This window comes from Erythranthe guttata, chromosome 10, assembly GCF_056151865.1.
Source record: "Erythranthe guttata isolate IM_541 chromosome 10, IM_541, whole genome shotgun sequence".
NCBI classification, from domain to species: Eukaryota; Viridiplantae; Streptophyta; class Magnoliopsida; order Lamiales; family Phrymaceae; genus Erythranthe; species Erythranthe guttata.
Window position 1 is genome coordinate 20,048,911 of NC_142542.1, and position 21,152 is coordinate 20,070,062.

General features: G+C 32.5%; 4 protein-coding genes across 6 annotated transcripts; 1 reads left to right on the forward strand and 3 right to left on the reverse strand.

The window, feature by feature from the left end:
- Nucleotides 1–28: 28 nt before the first annotated feature.
- Nucleotides 29–2,713, forward strand: LOC105955185 (uncharacterized). Of its 2 annotated transcripts, none has more exons than XM_012978887.2 (6): nucleotides 29–316; nucleotides 489–539; nucleotides 1,453–1,504; nucleotides 1,591–1,649; nucleotides 1,808–1,853; nucleotides 2,338–2,713. In XM_012978887.2, exons 1-6 carry the CDS (start codon nucleotides 191–193, stop codon nucleotides 2,478–2,480), a joined length of 477 nt encoding a protein of 158 aa, XP_012834341.2. In that variant the 5' UTR covers nucleotides 29–190; the 3' UTR covers nucleotides 2,481–2,713. The 2 variants fall into 2 exon arrangements, with proteins under 2 accessions (XP_012834341.2, XP_088680638.1); XM_088824512.1 differs by having other exon boundaries at nucleotides 102–322.
- A 38-nt stretch (nucleotides 2,714–2,751) lies between these two features.
- LOC105955186 (BTB/POZ and MATH domain-containing protein 6) lies at nucleotides 2,752–4,468 on the reverse strand. 2 transcript variants are annotated; one of them, XM_088824511.1, is made up of 6 exons: nucleotides 4,262–4,468; nucleotides 4,034–4,163; nucleotides 3,682–3,854; nucleotides 3,327–3,600; nucleotides 3,055–3,221; nucleotides 2,752–2,977 (listed from the first exon to the last, which is right to left on the reverse strand). In XM_088824511.1, the coding sequence occupies exons 1-6, from the start codon at nucleotides 4,371–4,373 to the stop codon at nucleotides 2,829–2,831; spliced, it is 1,005 nt and encodes a 334-aa protein (XP_088680637.1). In that variant the 5' UTR covers nucleotides 4,374–4,468; the 3' UTR covers nucleotides 2,752–2,828. The 2 variants fall into 2 exon arrangements, with proteins under 2 accessions (XP_088680637.1, XP_088680636.1); XM_088824510.1 differs by having other exon boundaries at nucleotides 3,327–3,603.
- Nucleotides 4,469–10,220: 5,752 nt separating this feature from the next.
- On the reverse strand, nucleotides 10,221–11,578 carry LOC148767789 (zinc finger protein GIS-like). Its single transcript, XM_088824789.1, has 2 exons — nucleotides 11,432–11,578; nucleotides 10,221–10,973 (listed from the first exon to the last, which is right to left on the reverse strand). Exons 1-2 carry the CDS (start codon nucleotides 11,518–11,520, stop codon nucleotides 10,394–10,396), a joined length of 669 nt encoding a protein of 222 aa, XP_088680915.1. The 5' UTR covers nucleotides 11,521–11,578; the 3' UTR covers nucleotides 10,221–10,393.
- Nucleotides 11,579–19,345: 7,767 nt separating this feature from the next.
- LOC105955169 (zinc finger protein GIS) lies at nucleotides 19,346–20,374 on the reverse strand. Its single transcript, XM_012978871.2, has one exon. The coding sequence runs from the start codon at nucleotides 20,208–20,210 to the stop codon at nucleotides 19,521–19,523; it is 690 nt and encodes a 229-aa protein (XP_012834325.2). The 5' UTR covers nucleotides 20,211–20,374; the 3' UTR covers nucleotides 19,346–19,520.
- Between the last annotated feature and the right edge of the window lie 778 nt (nucleotides 20,375–21,152).

A 21,152-nucleotide genomic window follows, 5' to 3' on the forward strand; every position in this document is an offset into this window, starting at 1 on the left:
AACAGAATATAATAAAATTGCATGGTTCATAAATTAAAACCTGATTTATAAATCACAGCCCAACCCAAAGTGACGGTTTAAATTTCCTTTTTCTAATTTTGTTTTTGCTTAAAATTCGTTTGCATGAAAATTGAGAGCAATTCCCGAAATTAATTGAAGGAAAAAAAAAAAAAAAAGTAAATCTGGAAAAATGGGGACTCGAGAAGTGTACGAAGAGAAGCTTCGGAGAGGAAATCTGCACCATGATCCAACCATGAAACCCGGCCTCGGCACCGCCCGCTGCCCCCGATGTCTATCTCTCTTAAACCCTAACAACGTACGACTATATCTGTGTCTGTATATATATATATATATATATATATATATATATATATATATATATATATTGATGTTATGCACACCAGCTGTTTGATTTTATGTTTATGTGGTCAGCTGAATTGATTTCCTTTTTGTAATTATGTTTCTGTGTTGAAATTTTTGCCAAACAGGGGAATTCAGAATGGAAAGTCACCCCAGTTCTACACGATGCCACAGCTGTGGTATGTACATATATGATTTTTTGATCTTTAATTTTTTTTTTTTTTTGAGCTGTGTTGATACACCTGTGAAGGGCTGCCCTATTTGGTTTCTGATTGTGTGTATTGTGTTTTTTAATTTTTTTGTCTATGGATTTTCTTCTGTTAAATTTCACTTCGTGGAGTTGGTTAAACCAATCCATGTTCTGTTGTGGAGAAAGAATTTCGATTTGAAAAAAAAAGCTTTACAATTGAATGAGATGAAGGTCTTCTCACTCACTAAGTTGCTTTATCGGCTTGCATTACGTGTCACCTCTCGGTTTCGTCTGAACTAGTTCAACTATATCTAAGCTCATCGTCAAACACTATATGGGGTTTCATGTTTGCTCTATCTTTGCATTGGTATGATATCTGTTTCCGAATTCGTATTCCCCTGTAAATGGTTTAGGATCAGATTTTGAAGAAAATAATGTTTCTTGCTTAAACCGGGATGTGAACGACAATGGCAATTCTGAAGCAACAGAATACAAACGTCAATTATAACTCCCCCTCATTAAGGAAACTCTTTCCCCGCTAGCACTGTTATGTCGTTTATCCACCCATTGTTAAATTAAACTATTAGAATCTCGTTACCACCATTAACATCGAAAGCTGGATTGATGCTGAAGGCATGATTCTATTGCCACATTAACATACTATGAGTGCATACAGTTTGCTTCACCTTTTATTAATCGCCGTTTCCTTCTAAAAGTAACCACCCAAATTCTATCCTCGTTTCTTGTTAACCTTTTCTCTCTTTTCTTCTCCAACTGTCGGAAACTCGAACTTTTTTTATGACTATTTTACTTTAACTTTCTTTACTTTTGGCTTTACGTTTTTTACTTGGTGGTAAACAGTTTTTGTGATACCTGTTCTACAATTACTTCTTGATATTTAGGCCGGCTCTGGAATTGGTGGGATGCTTAGTGCAGTTCATGGTTTCAACACAGGTAAAGCAACGAAGTAGTTACCTTGTTTCGTTCTTGTGCATTTATTGGTTCTTGTCTAATGTTGTTCACCTGCATGTAAATATCAGGAATTCCGTATGTCCAAAAGTACGTGAAGGGGCCAAAGTGGCTTCCATTTGTTATTGGGGTACGACTGCGCTACAGAGTTTTTCTTCTTCATCCTTCTCAGTATCTCTAAAACGTCTAATCCCTTCGATCTCGACTTGTTTAGACTTCATTACCATGCTTTTTCGTTTTTGCCTTTTTAATTATGTTTCTAATCATGTTCCTATTTAACTTTGGCAGCTTCCCCCCCTGCTAATGTTTTCCGCTGCTAGTGCTGCTTTTGGAGGTATGCATCATCTGATTTGGAATTTTTTATTATTATATTATTGAAATTTTAGTATCGAAAAATATAGACGTCTCCAAGATGACATGAAATCAAGTAGTCAAATCTTTCGGACTATAAAATACAAATGTTTAACATAAACCTGTATCGACAAATAAATTAATTAACCACTGTGAACGTATAACTACTACTATGTAGAAAGGAGCAAACGAAAGTGACGAAGAAAGGATCTAATATGACATTTTCTTCATGAAATTTCACCTTTCACTGTTTGAATCGAATTGCCGACTCATTTAGATGTGACGTCTTTTGATTTTGTTTTAGTCATCTATTAGCTATTATGGATCCAATGTACTTCGATTTTTCTTCCCTTTCGTTACTTATTTATATTTTTCAGGCGGAAAAATTGAGTAGAATTTGTATGCCTAACAACTTGAGCTATCTTGATAATATATGTGCAAGTGAATCTATGATGTGTAATTTACAGGTTACGCACTTCCAGAGTTCACTCAACTCACGGTGACATCATATTATGCTGCTTCGAGTGCATCTCATTATGGAATTTCGTTGCTCACTAGACATATTGAAGACGACCATATCTCTAGGGTTCATCGTAAGGAGCTATCTTAAATGATTAGCTACAGGTGTACGGAAATACTTCACTTGTCTCGGTTTTGTAATCAGCTCTACCTGTGTAAGGAACTAATATGTAAATCTAGAAAATGTGTTCCTTATTTCTTTTTTGAAAAGATAAAATAAATTATATATGCTTCCCTTTTTAAAGTTTGTTATACTAATATTGGAGGCATACATATGCTGGTGTGCAATCATCACTTTGAAATATTGGAAGTTTCACTGTGTAATTTTGACTTGTGTTGACTTTGAGTGTACGTACAAATGCTGAATCTAAATATTGTTATTTATTAAAATTTAAAATAGAGTTGCAAAGTAACTCTATTAAGAGATGTTGCATCATATTCACTTAGCAACAAGTTGCACATAAATCTCAACTTCTACAGTGCAACAATCTTTAACGAGGATACAACTTTTGGGATCACGTAGCCAATCGAGACTAACGAATTCATACAATGGTTGAGATCTAGTCGAAGATGTAAACCAGTGAGAAACTGCAATATGAGAAAACTTTATCAGTTCAAAACTTTATTTTAGAATATAAAATATCATTTGAAGCATACTAACTCACTTTTTCCAGAGTCGAGGATGGATGACGGCCAACCTTTTAGGCGAATATTAAAGTCAGCCTTTACTTTCTGATGAGGAGCAAAGCTATCGGCACTAACACATATCAAAAATATCGACACATAACGGCCGTTTACACTGGGGTGTCCATTTGGATATACCTGCACTTGCCTATAACATAACAAATTTAATTTCGATTACTTACAACAAGAGAGATTGATAATAAATAAATAAATAAATAAAGACAATTACACGATGAATTAGAGATGAAGATACCAATTGACATCAGTAACAGTGAATTCTTCTGAAAACCAAACATCGTCATCCAATTTAGAGAATCCTCGAATCTTCCAAACACGTTTTTGTGTCGTTGGTTTGAATAGAGTCAACCGCTCGGAGACCCTTTGTCTTTTTAGTACAAAAACTTCAGCTCCAACCACAAAATTATCTTCAACAAGGTAGCTACTTGATTCATCTCTCAAACTTTTCTTGGATATAAATTTGGGGAATCCCCACATTGACTTTGCTTCACTAAACCGTCGCACCCCATCTACTGAAAAACCAACTTAATTTTAGTGTCGAGAACAAGTAATCGGTTTGTTCTTATTTAGTTTTATATTGTTTAAATTACCTCGAACGCAGAGATAATTGTCTAAAATCTGATTATACAAAAAGATGTTAAAAATGACATTTAACTCCCAGTCCTCGGGCAAATAATTAGTTTCAGACATCGCCAGGTATACCGAAACATGATTGCCTTTTTTTTCTTTACTTGGGTGCCCGTTGGGATAGATAATGAGTCTCCTGTCGAAAAAGCAAGAGTAAAAAAGTGCAACAAACATTACATGTTAGTTGATTGAACTTTATTATTATGTGTTTAGTAGACCATGATATTGCGGAATGAAATCTGAACTAGCAAGACTCATAAAAAAAATTCAAAACTAGCAACAAGTCAACAACAAAATGAAAAATTATATATATACCAATTGTAACCTCCGGCTTCAAATTCCCTGCATTCATAACTTTCAATCCCACTGTTGGAAAATAAGGAGAAAGATTCGATCTTGGTGAAAAAGTGTGCAGGTGAAACGTCTCTTATTTCCACAATCGATTCTAAAAAACAAGTCAAACACACAAGAATTATTTGCTTAAATGATTCTTGTAAACTAAATAAAGAAGAAGAAAAAAATGCAGAAATAATGGTCACAAACCCTCTTCACCCGCGGGAAGCGCGGGCGTTGTTCCTGTAACGGGATTTTGTGAATGACAGCTGAGTATCTTAGTACAAAACCAACCTATCACCATTCCCAGCAATAACATCATTTTTGCACGCGAGCAAATAAGCAAAACCCATAATACAAGCACAAAATATATATATCAAGAAGTAAGATAAGTTCGATATGTATTTTTATTTTATTTTTGGTATAATATCTAAAACGAATATGCAAATGATGGTATTTTATAGAGAAAATGAATCCTCTATGAAAGTAAATAGTATTTGTTTCCTTTTTTTTTTCCTTGATATATTTGATTATTTGGTACAAAATCTTCGGTTATTAATAATAATCTCTTAATGATTATTTTGCTCATTCATTAAATATATTGGTCATTAATTAAGTGCGTTTGATCGCAATATTTGTTAATAAATTCAGCAATTTATTCCAGACTTGCGTGTTTATTCAATAGGGGGTTAATTAATTGTTATTTACCCAATAATTGTTATATTTGTTAATATATGATAAATTAATAAAACTTGAGAAAAATAATGTGCATATATGAAGGTAAAATAAATATAAAGATTTTTTTTTTTAAATAAATAATTTTAATATTAAAATATATTAAGTCCTTTTTTTTTAATTCAAATTAAAATAAGGAAAACTTCAATATTTAGATTTGTATTTAAAATTTTCTTGGAATTCATAATATATATATATGGGGCAATATGCCAAACACCCTTCATTGGGTTTTTTATCTTGATAAATCCATAATTTATTAATGGTATTTGAGATAAATTCAATGGGCTTAAAAACCCATATATGCCCCCACTTATTACTATAATTAATATAATTATTCAAATTAAAAACAAAAATTATGTACATAATCTACAACCAAATCTTTTCCATAATTTATATCCCCAAATCACACTTCACATTTATGCCCAAAATAATGCTCTCAAATCAATTCTAAAAATCTCATTTTTATTTCTTTTCTTATTTTCGTTTTCGTCATAAAAAAAATTCGATTTTGTTTCTAAAAAAGTTTATTTTTCATTTTCTTAATTTTGGTTACTTATTTTTTATATTGCTGTTTTCCAATTAAATTTAAAAAAAATATTTTTAACAAATTGAAATCCACTATAAACTTACAAAAAACCATTATAATATTCCGTTACGAAAATACATGATAAACTTATCGAAAATCTCTATGTAATTAATAAAAACCACTATCTAATTAATGAAAATCACTCTGTAAATTAACGAAAATCACTATGTAATTAGCAAATTCTATTATAAACATTCATTAAAAACTTATCAATAAACAAAAACCACTCTATAATTAATGAAAACAACTCTGTAATTAACGAAAATCACTATGTAATTAACAAATTCCATTACAAAAATACACTGAAAACTTATCATTTAACGAAAACGACTAGATAATTAATGAAAACCACTCTGCGTGCAAAAACCACTTTGCGTGCTAAAACCACTCTTTCTTTTAACTTTGAAATCCGGCATCGTGTCAAATCCACTTTGTAATTTGAAAGTATCGATCGATTAGATGCTAAAAACCACATAACAATGGGGGAGAAAAACCATGTGCATTCATATTAACATTATTTCGAACGGTGTTAAAACCACGACTATTATGCATTTACACAGTTAGCGTAAAAAGTACGAAAACCACTCTGTAATTTCTTGAGACGAACTTCCTTCTTTCTCACATATGACACCTCTTGATCTCTATACTAATGATTCACAAAACAACACTTGAATGCCCCTGTCCTTAACATCTAAATCACGAATAATCAACACTCATGAAACATTCCACTATTACCGATAAACAAACAAGAATGGAACATATGATTGCTAATAGCATCTAATTGAGGAGGCTGCACGGCGACGGAGAGAGAGCAAATAAGGCCGCGACGGTGGAGAGGGAAGAAAAAGGGGCCGACGACGCGAGAGTGGTGCAGGGCCAATTCCATCTGTGGTGGAGTGGGAGATCTCGCCAGGAGGAGTTGGGCGGAGAAGGCTTCGTCGTTTGGTGGGGCAGCGGTGCTTTGGGTGTAGAGAGAAGATAGAAGGAACCATCGTGATGCAAATATATAAGATCCAGAGTTTGGGAAATAACTCAATATAAAATAAAAAGAAAATTGATATTACAAAGGGTATAATCGTGAAACTATATTTATTTGTATTAATTAAAATTATTTTGAATTTATCATAAAAATGTAATTTTTTTTTGGACTCATTGTAATTGAAGGAGTCTAATGAGGGTTGTTTGTCAAATTATGCCTATATATATATATATATATATATATATATATATATATATATATATATATATATATATATATATATATATATATATAGATGCTCTACAATAATTAAGGGTAAAAACACTTAACCCCTCTGATTTGATCTCTTTACACATGATTTTTTTGTACTTTCAATATAAGCATATAACCCTCTTATACATTTAATATAAGCACATAACCCATTTTGCTAATTCTTTTGACAAATAATTATGTTTATTAGAGAAAAATAATTTTTTTGAAATTAGAAGGATGTCATGTGTTTATATTGAAAGTACAAGGGTCCTTATGCAAAAAGAAAAAACAATAGGGGGTTAATTGTGATTTACACAATAATTAAGTGGAAAATAATCAAATATAACAACTGCGTTTTTCTAACATGCCACATCGATCATTTTTCATATCCGAAATTCTAAATCTGATCGATCAGCTTCCCGCTTAAAATTTTCAGACAGAGAAACCCGCGATTTGCCTTCATTCAAACCCCATGGATATCGTGGTGAAAATTCTCGGAGGAGTCGGAAATTTGCTTGGAAACTTTGCTGTGAATACTACCTCGAAATTGGTCGACAAACTGGTGGAGGCAAAAGTCGAATTGGAGGTCCAGAAGAGAAATGGCGGATTGGAGGTCCAGAAGAGGAAAGGCGAAAATTCTAGCGATCAAACTTTTGTGATGGTGCTCGTAGGGGTTTCCATCAGTTTCTCAGCCGCCAATGCCGTCTGGAATTTTGTATTTGGTCGTCAAAGTCCCGGCGTCGCACCACTGCCGGAGGAAACTCGTAACGTGAATATTCAGATCACTCTACCTCGTCCGCCACCGCCGCCGCCGCCTCCGACTCAGGAGGAAACTCGTAACGTGAAGAAGCTAAAAATCAGAGAGATAGGAGGAGCGAATGCAGATGATGAGATCTACCAGACCATAGCGATCACAAATCCAGAGCTCCTACGTGTGTTCATGGAGAATGTGATGGCCGTTGTGACAACCTCTCGGGATGCAGCTTCCGGTGAAATTACCGTCGCAGATGAGGTAATTGATGCTACTATGATTCAAATTTTGAATGAATTCCTGACGATTCTTCAAAATGGAGGAGACGATGCCTAGGGCTAGGGTTCCGAACTCCGATTACTGATTTTGGTATGATTTTGGAATTGAATGCTGAGAGAGATCTATCTAGGATGTTGATAAATAATGAGTAAATGTTGTTCTGTTACTATGAGCTTGCTGCAGTTATGAATATTGACAAGTATATTGAGATATAGGGATAATCGATAGGTACTACTAGTAATCCGATTGTATAAATGTTTTCTTCTCACCATAGTTTGCTACGTTGAGATTTAGTGATCTGATTGACAAAATTTGTTCGGTTTGTATCTAGACTGAAAATCGAGCAATGTATCTTCACGCTTCTGTTAATACAATTTCTATAAGATTTGCTGTTTGATTTTTAGCAGTATATACATATATCGGCCTTTCTCGAAAGGATACATACAACCTGAAAGTTACTGAAATGTGCGGATATTTGCTGAAAACTCCCTTACAGAGATTGGACACACTTAGTGAAGAAGTTTCCTAACTCACATGTATTGGGGCTTCATTTGGTCGGTTTTGCTTGGTTTCCGTTTTTCGTTGGTTGTAAACATTGTGTTACGAGATCAAAGAATGGTTTTGAGATGTTCAACAAGGATAAAATTTTCCGCGAGGGGAAAAGGCAAATAATTATGTCGAGCATTGAGTTTCCTCTTCGGCTGTGTTCGTTCCTTTTCTTTATGTTCGTCCTGGTTTATTCTGCTTTAATCTTTAATTTGTAGGAGCTTCTTTGGTTAATCTCTCAGTGTGTAACCTAGGATGGAGCCAACAATTGAGATTCTGCGTAGAAACGTTATTTTGCAGTGGTGATAGTAGTGACAATTTGTTAGCCTGTAGAGCCCTCGTTATACTAGAAATCACGATCTAGTATAGTTTAAGGCAGAGCTTATTCACGACATCTACTAGAAGTTAGTTACTGGTATTGACATGACTTGCATGAACCGTCGTATAACTTGTAACTTATATATATATAGTTCTCGTCTGATAGATGTATTTTTTGACTGTAGAAACGAAGAAAAATGAGACGAAGATAAAACTAATCACATCTTAGTTTGACTTCTATTTGCACCCTTCTTTGCATACAGAATCAGTGTCTAGAATATATGTGGCTATTTTACGATTTTTAATCCATTATTCAATATGATTACCTTGGTTATTGCTGGTATATGAATTTTAAGTGTATGTACGTTTCATCCTCCGGTCAAATGACTTCAGAACTAATGAATAAGTTCATCTGATTAGTCACCCTTAATCTCGAACTCTGTTTTAAAGACTATCGAATTTTCGAGGAATGTGTGACGTGCACGTGCAGTATTGTAAGCTTTTGATTAGTCTTATCACTTTTTCTTCAGGTCGAACGTCAACCTAGTTTATTATTTCTAATCTTGCTGCTTAAGTATTATAAGCTTTTTGAAGGTTGATAATCCATGCAATAACTGCCGTGACCAAACTATGTTGAGCTTTTGGTATTAAGAAATCTTTTTAATTCTTACATTTCTATTGAATTATTTTCCCCATGCCTTATTCTACGCTTGTTCGGCATCAATTTAGTCTTTGGGTGGAAAGTTAGGTTGACTATTAATTTCGATTATTGATGTGCAATACACGTAGTTTTTGGCTTTCGTAAGTGGTAAACGATTACTACTTTACATTTGTGATACCTGTTCTACTATTACTATTTTGATATATAATATATATATATATATATATATATATATATATATATATATATATATATATATATATATATATATATATATATATATATATATATATATATATATATATATATATATATATATATATATTTAGGCCGTTGGCTCTGGAATTGGTGGGATTCTTAGTGCAGTTAATTTCATGGTTTCAGACAGGTATTTCTTTATATATCAGTTGTTCGATATTCAAATGAATCCGATGCTTTTATGTATAGAAGCCTAATAGATCACACTCGTAAATACATACACAACGCATTCATTATTTCAAAAGCACGTGAGTTTATTTTCAACTATATATGAAGCATATGTAGGGAACCCCTAAAACTATTAGAACATGAAATATCAATACAAGCAAGTGGACTTCGTGGTCGTCGTCTGTATGACATTTAATTGTCTTTATAAATCGCAGTTTTTTAATTTATGATTTTTTTTTAGTTCCGATAGATATTAATGGTATTCAATACTAAAATCCATGGAGATAAAAAAAAAAGAAAAATCTAGTATTGCTATGTTTAAAGGTGATGATGACCCCACGCAGAGGAAAATGTGAAGAGTGTTTATTGAAGATCGACAAGCTTTTAAATTACCTGCAACCACCACGTACAGAAATCGAAAATTCTTAAACTGTAATTTCATACCGATTGCAGATTAACCATAATTGCTGCTTCATTCTTTTATGTACGTATAGCTGCATAACATACATATATAGAGCACCTAGAATCTTGATTACTATTAATGTTTACGCGAGTCTACATATATGTAAAAATATATAGATACATAAAAATAACTGAAGCAATTACTCATAGGTGAAATATGATTAAGTGGAGAGATGAGGTAAAATTGGAAGTGGACTAATAAATTCATGTTACATATACTATAGCAAAGTGTTTATTCCTCAAATTATCTCATTTAACAAATAAAGTACTAATAACTAGCGTACATATAAATAAAATACTCGAGTTTCGAGAATGAAATAATGTTACCGAATGATTGATTTAATGAATCAAAGATGTAAATCCAAACTCACATGATGATGGTCTTGCATGCTAGGGTTTGGCTGGTTGTGCCCAATTAACTGGCTCTGAGTATTATTACCAATACTTCTTACTGCTGACAATGGCTTCTTCTTCATCATCATCATCATCATCATCATCATCATCATCATCATCATCATCATCATCATCATCATCATCATCATCATCATCATCATCATCATCATCATCATCATCATCATCATCAAGTTATCATTGTCCTTCTTGGAATTAATTAAAAATGGATTAATCCGAGCCATAGACGAATTATGAGCTGCCAGGATTCGCCACATAGACAAGGGGCTTCCGTTGATTGGTTGTTGCTGTTGGTACGCATAATTAGTCGAGCTGTATTTTCTCCAAGAATGATAGTTAGCTAACCGACTGTAGTTAGTGGGGCTATCGGTGGACTGAAAGTGGGCCCGCTTAGCGTGCTGGCGTTCTCTCTTGTGTGCGTTTTGATGGCCGCCCATTGCTTGAGACGTTGGGAAGTTTCTGCAGCAGTAATGGCATTCGAATTTCCTGTTGTTGTTATTATTAATATTATCGAGACTTCAGACTTGTGATCGTAATATCTTTATTCGCCTCTACTTCATGAGTGTGATCAGCAATTTTGGCGGTGTGATTAGTACTGTTGGTGCCGAATACTTCGCCGAAAAGTCTAATGGCACCGCTGCCGCTGCCGTCGCCGCCCTTTTCTTTGAGTGGCGGCGGTGGTGTGTTAGCTTTCAGATCGTAAAACTGGAATTGTATTGATGATGTGAATTACAATTGAAAATTACAGGATTTAACCCCCAAAATATCTAACGTGAGCCACATGAATGCAGCTCCAGTTCTATTTATAGATTTTCAGCTGAATCTAACAACTAACGGCCGTGCCACGTGTCCTTCTCGGATTGGTGAGTTTTAACAGCCCTAGCCTCCAAAAGCGCGTTTCTCTCTTCAGCGTTTCTTTAAGTGAATATCCGTTTTCCTCCCTACGGCGTCGTTTTGCTCTCTATTCCTCATGCACGTAACATGGTGGTGGGCGGATGAACGGGAGCTGAGAGAAAGACTCTACGCTCATGAAGTCTCGAGTCTCTCTATCGGGATTGTTCATTGAAGAAGAATTATGTTATTAACCTAGCTCTCTTTCTTTCTATATGATATTGAAAAAGAAAAAAATGGGAGATTGTTTTTTATTTTATTTTTAATTTTTTTATTTTTATGATGAGGAGAGAAAGGAGAATATATGAATTTAAGGAGGTGAGAAAATCTGAAAGAAAGGAGAGGAATCTTAGTTGTGTTATATGGGGGTGTTGGAACAAGGGTTGTGGTGGGGGCCTATATATTAATGGGAATTTTCTTGATTAATGGTGTTATTACATGATTATATTTAGTTTATGCTTTATTATAAGCTTAATTTAGTTTGTAATTAATTTGATAAAGACTGGAGCATATATACAAAGACTACTTGATCAACAGTACGTACTACTGCCCACTTGTTCGACGTCTCTGGGCATATATATATATATATATATATATATATATATATATATATATATATATATATATATATATATATATATCTGTAACTGGCATTTATTATAATATATGGATTGATGATTAGTGGAAGCATTGATATTAATGTGGGTTTAATCATGAGTTAATGGATTAATGTGTGTGTGTGTGTGAGTGAGAGAGAGAGAGAGAGAGAGAGAGAGAGAGATGTCTGCGCAGGTACAAGTATTGGTGCTAGTGTAATTAATAGGCTGTTTGGCTGTTATGTAAGCAAACTGTCGGAGCACATTATATATGCAATATATAGATTGATTGATATGCAATATACCTCATTTCATAACTCTATTAGAATTAAAAATTACTATTTTGGAGTATAAAAATGGTGGTTAAATATTTTGATAGCTCATTTAAAATCCCACTCAAAGTGCTCTTGCCGTAAATAGTTTATATTAATAATTCCTCTAATGTTTATTTCCGTCTTACATCGACCCTCTTATGGTATGATTTTTCAAGAATTTTTTTTATTACGTGGAATATTCCAATAATGCTTACTATACCATGCACACACGACATTTCTTTATGGTATTTTTTAAAGACAAAAAAAACCCTCAGGTGAACTTTACACGAAATCTTTATTTTTCTTAAATAACACTTTCACAGTTTTTATTATTACCATGACCACCCTGAGGGTAATTTTTTAGTTTAAAAAGTACGATAAAAGAAATGTCACATTTGCAAGGCTAGACTCCATACTTTTTGGGACATTACATGAAATAAAAAAGATTCGGTAAAAAAAACATACCATAAGGGGGTCGTGTAAGACAGAAACAAACATCAGAGGGATTTTGGTATAATCACCGATAAGTGGGGGTGTTTTCTGTAATTCAGCCTAAGTTCAGGAGGATTTTCATAATTTATCTTATTAGCAATGATTATTGTTCTTTTACGTCTTAACGTTTGCTTATACCCTTATAATATTTTAATTAATCTTAATGTCAGTTTGATAATATAATTAAATATTAATTTCTAATATATTTAATATGTGTTTTTTTATGCTTCAGCTACCACACATAAAAAAATTGATATAAAGGTTCGAGATTGAATATAATTATTATTTTTATATTAAACAATAGATCATTGCAAAAAAAAAATTATTGCAAAATCAGAATTTGTGATTAATATTAGTATTAGAATTAGAATTATAATTAAGATTCTTTGAATTAGTATTAGTATTAATACTAGAAATAGGATTCAGATTGTAATTAGGATTAATATATATACTATTAGGATTATGATTAATATTAGTATTAGAATTATAATTAAGATTATGATTATGCTTAGTACGATAATTAGTGACATGCATTAGTATTAGGATTATGATTAGCATTAGGATTGAAATTATAATTAGAATTAACATTAGCATTAGCATTAGCATTATTAGTATTAAAATTATTAGACTTATGATTAGTGTTAGGAATAGGATTATCATTAAGATTACGATTAGAACTATTATTAGTGTTATGAATAGAATTAGGAATACGATAAGGATTTGGTTAATATTAGAATTGCAATCATAATTAGCATTAGCACAATAATTAGCATATCTAGATTATATTAGCATTAGCATCAAAATTAGTATTAGTATTAGCATTAACATTAACAATATTAGCATATTAGTATTAGTAATAGTATTAATAGTATTAGTATTAATATTAGTATTAATAATAGTATTAGTATTGGTATTAGTATTAGTGTTAGTATTAGTATTAGTATTATTATTAATATTAGTATAATATTAGTATTAGTATTAGTATTAGTATTAGTATTAGTATTAGAATTAGTATTAGTATTAATATTAGTATTCGTATCAGTATTAGAATTAGTATTAGTATTAGTATTAATATTAGTATTAGTATCAGTATTAGTATTAGTACAAATATTAGTATTAACATAAGTATAAGTATTTGTATCAATATTATTATCGGTATCAGTATAAGTATCAGTATCAGTATCAGTACCACAATATGTATCAGTACCAATATCGCTACCAGTATATGTATCATTATTAGTATCGGTATCAATATCGGTATCGATATCAGTATCAGTATCAATATCAGTATCAATATCGGTATCGGTATCAGTATCGGTATCAGTATCAGTATCAGTATATGTATATGTAACATTAGCATTAGATCATTAGCATTAAAATTAGTTTTAGCATTTATATTAGTATTAGTAATAGTATTAGTATCAACATTAGTATTAATATTACTATTAGTAATAGTATTAGTATTTTTACTAATATTAGTATTAATATCAATATAGGTATCCGTATCAGTATTAATATCGATATTAGTACCAGCATCATTATCGGTATCGGTATCAGTATCAGTATCAGTATATGTAACAATATCGGTACTAGTTTCAATATCAAAATCAGTATAAGTATCAATATTAGTATGAATTTCAGTATCAGTATCGGTATCAATATTAATATTAGTATCAGTACTATTTGTATAATATTAGTATTAGTATTAGTATTTTTATCAGCATCAGTATCAGTACGAGCAACAATATTAGTATCAGTATTAGTATGAGTATCACTATTAGTAATAGTATTAGTATTAATATTAATATTACTATGAATATCAATATGACTATCAACATCAGTATCACTATCAACATCAGTATCATTATTAACATCAATATAGTATCATTATTAACATCAATATCAGTATCAGTGTCAGTATCAGTATCACTATCAACATCAGTATCATTATTAACATCAATATCAGTATCAGTGTCAGTATCAGTATCACTATCACTATCAGTATCAATATCAGTATCAGTATCAGTATCAGTATCAATATCAGTATCAGTATCAGTATTTGTATCAATATCAGTAAGTATCAGTATTAGTATTAGTATTAGTATTAGTATTAGTATTAGTATTAGTATAGTATTAGTATTAGTATTAGTATTAGTATTAGTATTAGTATTAGTATCAATATTAATATCAGTATTACTATTGTTATTACTATCAATATTAGTATTATTATTAGTATTAATATTAGTACTAATATTGATATTAGTATTAGCATTAGTATTAGTATTAGTATTAATATTAGTATTAGTATTAGTATTAGTATTAGTATTAGTATTAGTATTAGTATTAGTATTAATATTAGTATTAGTATTAGTATTAGTATTAGTATTAGTATTAGTATTAGTATTAGTATTAGTATGAATATTAGTATCAAAATATTGATATTAACATTGGTATTATTATTGGTATTGGCGTATACATCTTATCTAGTTATTTTGTAATATTTATAAGTTGTGTTGTTGTTTGAGAAATGTGCATCACTAATTGAATGTTGTTAGTGATAAACTTGCAGGTTATTTGAATATCTATTGTGTTACCTCTATGCTACTTTGTTTGTTGTTAAGTTAGTTATTTTGCAGATGATTCACATGATATAGTAGATTGCATTTCATGAAATAGAATTATACCATATGTTTTAAATTATTTCACTTAATATTCATATCGTGCTTTGCGCCATTCGCATATTTTTCTTACTAATATTTAATTGAATTTCATATGTTACAGCTCATAATTAAAAGATAATTTTTTTTTATTTCCTTCCATTTTGTTTTACTTAAATTGGCGTTGTTATAAAGAGGTAATCATTTAAATATTATTATTTTTCTCATTTTAAAACTGATATCCATGCATCGCACATGTGAAGTACTAGTAATTGTTATATTTGGTAATATATGATAATTAATAAAACTTGAGAAAAATAATGTTCATATATGAAAGTAAACTAAATATAAAGAAAAAATAATTTTAAATAAATAGTTTTAATATTAAAATATATTAGGTCTTTTTTTTTAATTCAAATTAAAATAAGGAAAACTTCAATATTTAGATTTGTATTTAAAATTTTCTTGGAATTCATAATATATATACTTAACCCTCTGGTTTGACCTCTTTACACATGATTCTCTTGTACTTTCAATATAAGCATATAACCCTCTTATATATTTAATATAAGCACATAACCCCTTTTACTATTTCTTTTGACAAATAATTATGTTTATTAGAGAAAAATAATTATTTTAAAAGTAGAAGGTTGTCATGTGTTATATTGAAAGTACAAGGGTCCTTATGCAAAAAGAAAAAACAATAGGGGGTTAATTGTGATTTACACAATAATTAAGTGGAAAATAATCAAATATAACAACTGCGTTTTTCTAACATGCCACATCGATCATTTTTCATATCCGAAATTCTAAATCTGATCGATCAGCTTCCCGCTTAAAATTTTCAGACAGAGAAACCCGCGATTTGCCTTCATTCAAACCCCATGGATATCGTGGTGAAAATTCTCGGAGGAGTCGGAAATTTGCTTGGAAACTTTGCTGTGAATACTACCTCGAAATTGGTCGACAAACTGGTGGAGGCAAAAGTCGAATTGGAGGTCCAGAAGAGAAATGGCGGATTGGAGGTCCAGAAGAGGAAAGGCGAAAATTCTAGCGATCAAACTTTTGTGATGGTGCTCGTAGGGGTTTCCATCAGTTTCTCAGCCGCCAATGCCGTCTGGAATTTTGTATTTGGTCGTCAAAGTCCCGGCGTCGCACCACTGCCGGAGGAAACTCGTAACGTGAATATTCAGATCACTCTACCTCGTCCGCCACCGCCGCCGCCGCCTCCGACTCAGGAGGAAACTCGTAACGTGAAGAAGCTAAAAATCAGAGAGATAGGAGGAGCGAATGCAGATGATGAGATCTACCAGACCATAGCGATCACAAATCCAGAGCTCCTACGTGTGTTCATGGAGAATGTGATGGCCGTTGTGACAACCTCTCGGGATGCAGCTTCCGGTGAAATTACCGTCGCAGATGAGGTAATCGATGCTAGAATGATTCAAATTTTGAATGAATTCCTGACGATTCTTCAAAATGGAGGAGACGATGCCTAGGGCTAGGGTTCCGGATTCCGATTACTGATTTTGGTATGATTTTGGTATTAAATGCTGAGAGAGATCTATCTAGGATGCTGATAAATAAATAATGAGTAAATGTTGTTCTGTTACTATGAGTTTGCTGCAGTTATGAATATTGACAAGTATATTGAGATCTAGGGATAATCGATAGGTACTACTAGTAATCCGATTGTATAAATGTTTTCTTCTCACCATAGTTTGCTACGTTGAATATTGACAACTGTTGAGATTTAGTGATCTGATTGACGAAATTTGTTCGGTTTGTATCTGGATTGAAAATCGAGCAATATATCTTCACGTTTCTATTAATGCAATTGTTATAAGAATTGCTGTTTCATTTTTAGCAATGAACAAGTAGCAAAATATACATATATCGGCCTTTCTCGAAAGGATATATACAACCTGGAAGTTACAGAAATGTGCAGAAACAATGTTTGCTGAAAATTCCCTTAGTGAAGAAGTTTCTTAACTCACATGTATCGGGGCTTCATTTGGTCAGCTTCGCTTGGTTTCCGTTTTTCTATGGTTGTAAACATTGTGTTATGAGACCAAAGTTCTTCGAGGGGAAAAGGCAAATGATTATGTCGAGCATTCAGTTTCCTCTTCGGTTGTGTGTGTTTATTCCTTTTTTTTTATGTTAGTCCTGGTTTATTCTGCTTTAATCTTGAAATTTTAGGAGCTTCTTTGGTTAATCTCTCAGTGTGTAACGTATGATGGAGCCAACGATTGAGATTCTGCGTAGAAACGTTATTTTGCAATGGTGATAGTAGTGACAATTTGTTAGCCTGTAGAGCCCTCGTTATACTAGAAATCACGAACTAGTATAGTTTAAGGCAGAGCTTATTCACGACATCTTCTAGAAGTTTTTTACTGGTATTGACATTACATTGCATGAACCGTCTTATAACTTGCAACTTATATATATAGTTGTAGTCTGATAGATGTATTTTTTGACCGTAGAAACGAAGAAAAATGAGACGAAGATAAAACTAGTTACATCTTAGTTTGACTTCTATTTGCACCCTTCTTTGCATACAGAATCAGTGTCTAGAATATATGTGGCTATTCACGATTTTTAATCCATTATTCAATATGATTACCTTGATTGTTGCTGGTATATGAATTTCAAGTGTATGGACGTTTCATCCTCCAGTCAAATGACTTAAGAACTAATGAACAAGTTCATCTGATTAGTCACTCTTAATCTCAAACTCTGTTTTAAGGACTATCGAATTTTCAACGAATGTGTGACGTGCAGTATTGTAAGCTTTATGAATAAGCCTTTGATTAGTCTTATCACTTTTTCTTAATGTCGAACCTAGTTTATTATTTCTAATCTTGCTGCGTAAGCATTATAAGCTTTTTGAAGGTTGATATTCCACGGAATAACTGCAGTGACCAAAATATGTTGAGCTTTTGCTATTATCAGAAATCTTTTTAATTCTTACATTTCTACTGAATTATTTTCCCCATGTCTTATTCTGCGCTTCTTCGGCATCAATTTAGTCTTTGGGTGGAAAGTTAGGTTGACTATTAATTTCGATTGTTGATGTGCAATACACGTAGTTTTTGGCTTTGCTTAAAGCCGTGAACGAGCTTGAATTTTTCCTAAGTGGTAAACGGTTTACTATTACTGTGATAACTGTTCTACTATTACTATTTTGATATATATATTTAGGTTGTTGGCTCTGGAATTGGTGGGATTCTTAGTGCAGTTAATTTCATGGTTTCATTACAGACATTTATTTATATATCAGTTGTTCGATATTCAAATGAATCCCATGCTTTTATGTATAGAAAGCCTATAGATCACACTCGTAAATATACACACAACGCATTCATTATTTCAAAAGCACGTGAGTGTATTTTCAACTATATTTGAAGCATAGGTAGGGGACCCCTAAAACTATTAGAACATGAAATATCAATACAAGCAAGTGGACTTCGTGGTCGTCTGTACGACATTTAATTGTTGAGAAAAATCACTCCTTTATAAATCGCAGTTTTTTTAATTTATGATCTTTTTTTTAGTTCCGATAGATATTAATGGTATTCAATACTAAAATCCATGGAGATAAAAGAAAATCTAGTATTGATATGTTTAAAGGTGATGATGACCCCACGCAGAGGAAAATGTGAAGAGTGTTTATTAAAGATCGATAAGCTTTTAAATTACCTGCAACCACCACGTACAGAAATCGAAAATTCTTAAACTGTAATTTCATACCGATTGCAGATTAACCATAAGCTGCTTCATTCTTTTATGTACGTATAGCTGCATTCATTCATATATAGAGCACCTAGAATCTTGATTACTATTAATGTTTACGCGAGTCTGATATATATAAATATATATAGATACATAAAAATAACTGAAGCAATTACTCATAGTTGAAATATGATTAAGTGGAGAGATGAGGTAAAATTGGAAGTGGACTAATAAATTCATATTACATATACTATAGCAAAGTACGTTTATTCCTCAAATTATCTCATTTAACAAATAAAGTACTAATAACTAGCGTATATATAAATAAAATACTCGAGTTTCGAGAATGAAATAATGTTACCGAATGATTGATTTAATGAATCAAAGATGTAAATCCAAACTCACATGATGATGGTCTTGCATGCTAGGGTTTGGCTGGTTGTGCCCAATCAACTGGCTCTGAGTGTTAATGGCAACACTTCTTACTGCTGACAATGGCTTCTTCATCATCATCATCAAGTTATCATTGTCCTTCTTGGAATTAATTAAAAATGGATTAATCTGAGCCGTAGACGAATTATGAGCTGTTGGGGTTCGCCACATAGACAAGGGGCTCCCGTTGATTGGTTGTTGCTGTTGGTTCGAATAGTTAGTCGAGCTGTATTTGCTCCAAGAATGATAGTTTGCAAACCGACTGTAGTTAGTGGGGCCATCGGCCGACTGAAAGTGGGCCTGCTTAGCGTGCTGGCGTTCTCTCTTGTGTGCGTTTTGATGGCCGCCCAGTGCTTGAGATGTTGGGAAGTTTCTGCAGCAGTAATGGCATTCGAATTTCCTGTTGTTATTATTATTGATGTTATCGAGACTTGTGATCGTAATATCTTTATTCGCCTCTCCTTCTTGAGTGTGATTAGTAGTATTGACGCCGAATTCTTTGCCGAAAAGTCTAATGGCACCGCCTCCGCCGCCGCCCTTTTCTTTGAGTGGAGGCGGTGGAGGTGGGCGGATGAACGGGAGCTGAGAGAAAGACTCTACGCTCATGAAGTCTCGAGTCTGTCTATCGAGATTGTTCATGGAAGAAGAATTATATTATATTATTAACCTAGCTGTCTTTCTTTCTATATGATATTGAAGAAGAAAAAATGGGAGATTTTTTTTTTTTTTTTTTTTTTTAATTTTATGATGAAGAGAGAGAGGAGAATATATATATTGTATTTAGAAGGAGGTGAGAAAATGTGAAAGAAAGGAGAGGAATTTTATATGGGGGTGTTGGAACAAGGGTTGTGGTGGGGGCCTGTAAATATGGGAATTTTCTTGATTAATGGTTTAATTACATGATTATATTTAGTTTAATTATACATTTATAAGCTTAATTTAGTTTGTAATTAATTTGATAAAGACTGGAGCATATATACAAAGACTTGATCAACAGTACTTCTGCCCACTTGTTGTACGTCTCTGGGCATATTTATATATATATATGGATTGATGATCATTGATATAAATTTGGATTTAATTAATCATGGGTTAATGGATTAATGTGTGTGTGTGTGTGTGTGTGTGTGAGAGAGAGAGAGAGAGAGAGAGAGAGAGAGAGAGAGAGAGAGAGAGAGAGAGAGAGAGAGAGAGAGAGAGAGGTGTGTCTGTGCAGGTACAAGTATTTGGTGCTAGTTGTAATTAATAGGCTGTTTGGCTGTTATGTAAGCAAACTGTCGGAGCACATTATATATATAATATATAGATTGATAATTGATTGATGTGCAATATAATGTGGTCCTGAAAAATATGAGTATATAGTTACATACATGTAAGAAAGAGATGCTGCCCTAATTCATCATCATCATCTCTCTCACACACCCACAGAGCTAAAAAAAATTCTACTGTAAATGTGTGTGTGTGTGTGTGTGTGTGTGTGAGAGAGAGAGAGAGAGAGATAAAATGGGGATAGTTGTAATTTACCCTTATTTATATATATCATTCTCTATTTAGAAAGTGATGAATAATGATATGCATATA

Coding starts and splice junctions, on each gene's coding strand:
- LOC105955186 (XM_088824510.1), bottom strand. CDS start 4,373: ATGATGTTATTGCTGGGAATGGTGATAGGTTGGTTTTGTACTAAGATA. Junction 4,164..4,261: donor GCTTCCCGCGGGTGAAGAGG/GTTTGTGACCAT, acceptor CTTGTTTTTTAG/AATCGATTGTGGAAATAAGA. Junction 2,978..3,054: donor CATCCTCGACTCTGGAAAAA/GTGAGTTAGTAT, acceptor CTCATATTGCAG/TTTCTCACTGGTTTACATCT.
- LOC148767789 (XM_088824789.1), bottom strand. CDS start 11,520: ATGAACAATCCCGATAGAGAGACTCGAGACTTCATGAGCGTAGAGTCT. Junction 10,974..11,431: donor CGCCCACCACCATGTTACGT/GCATGAGGAATA, acceptor ACAAGTCTGAAG/TCTCGATAATATTAATAATA.
- LOC105955185 (XM_088824512.1), top strand. CDS start 191: ATGGGGACTCGAGAAGTGTACGAAGAGAAGCTTCGGAGAGGAAATCTG. Junction 323..488: donor TAAACCCTAACAACGTACGA/CTATATCTGTGT, acceptor TTTGCCAAACAG/GGGAATTCAGAATGGAAAGT. Junction 1,505..1,590: donor AGTTCATGGTTTCAACACAG/GTAAAGCAACGA, acceptor TGTAAATATCAG/GAATTCCGTATGTCCAAAAG.
- LOC105955169 (XM_012978871.2), bottom strand. CDS start 20,210: ATGAACAATCTCGATAGACAGACTCGAGACTTCATGAGCGTAGAGTCT.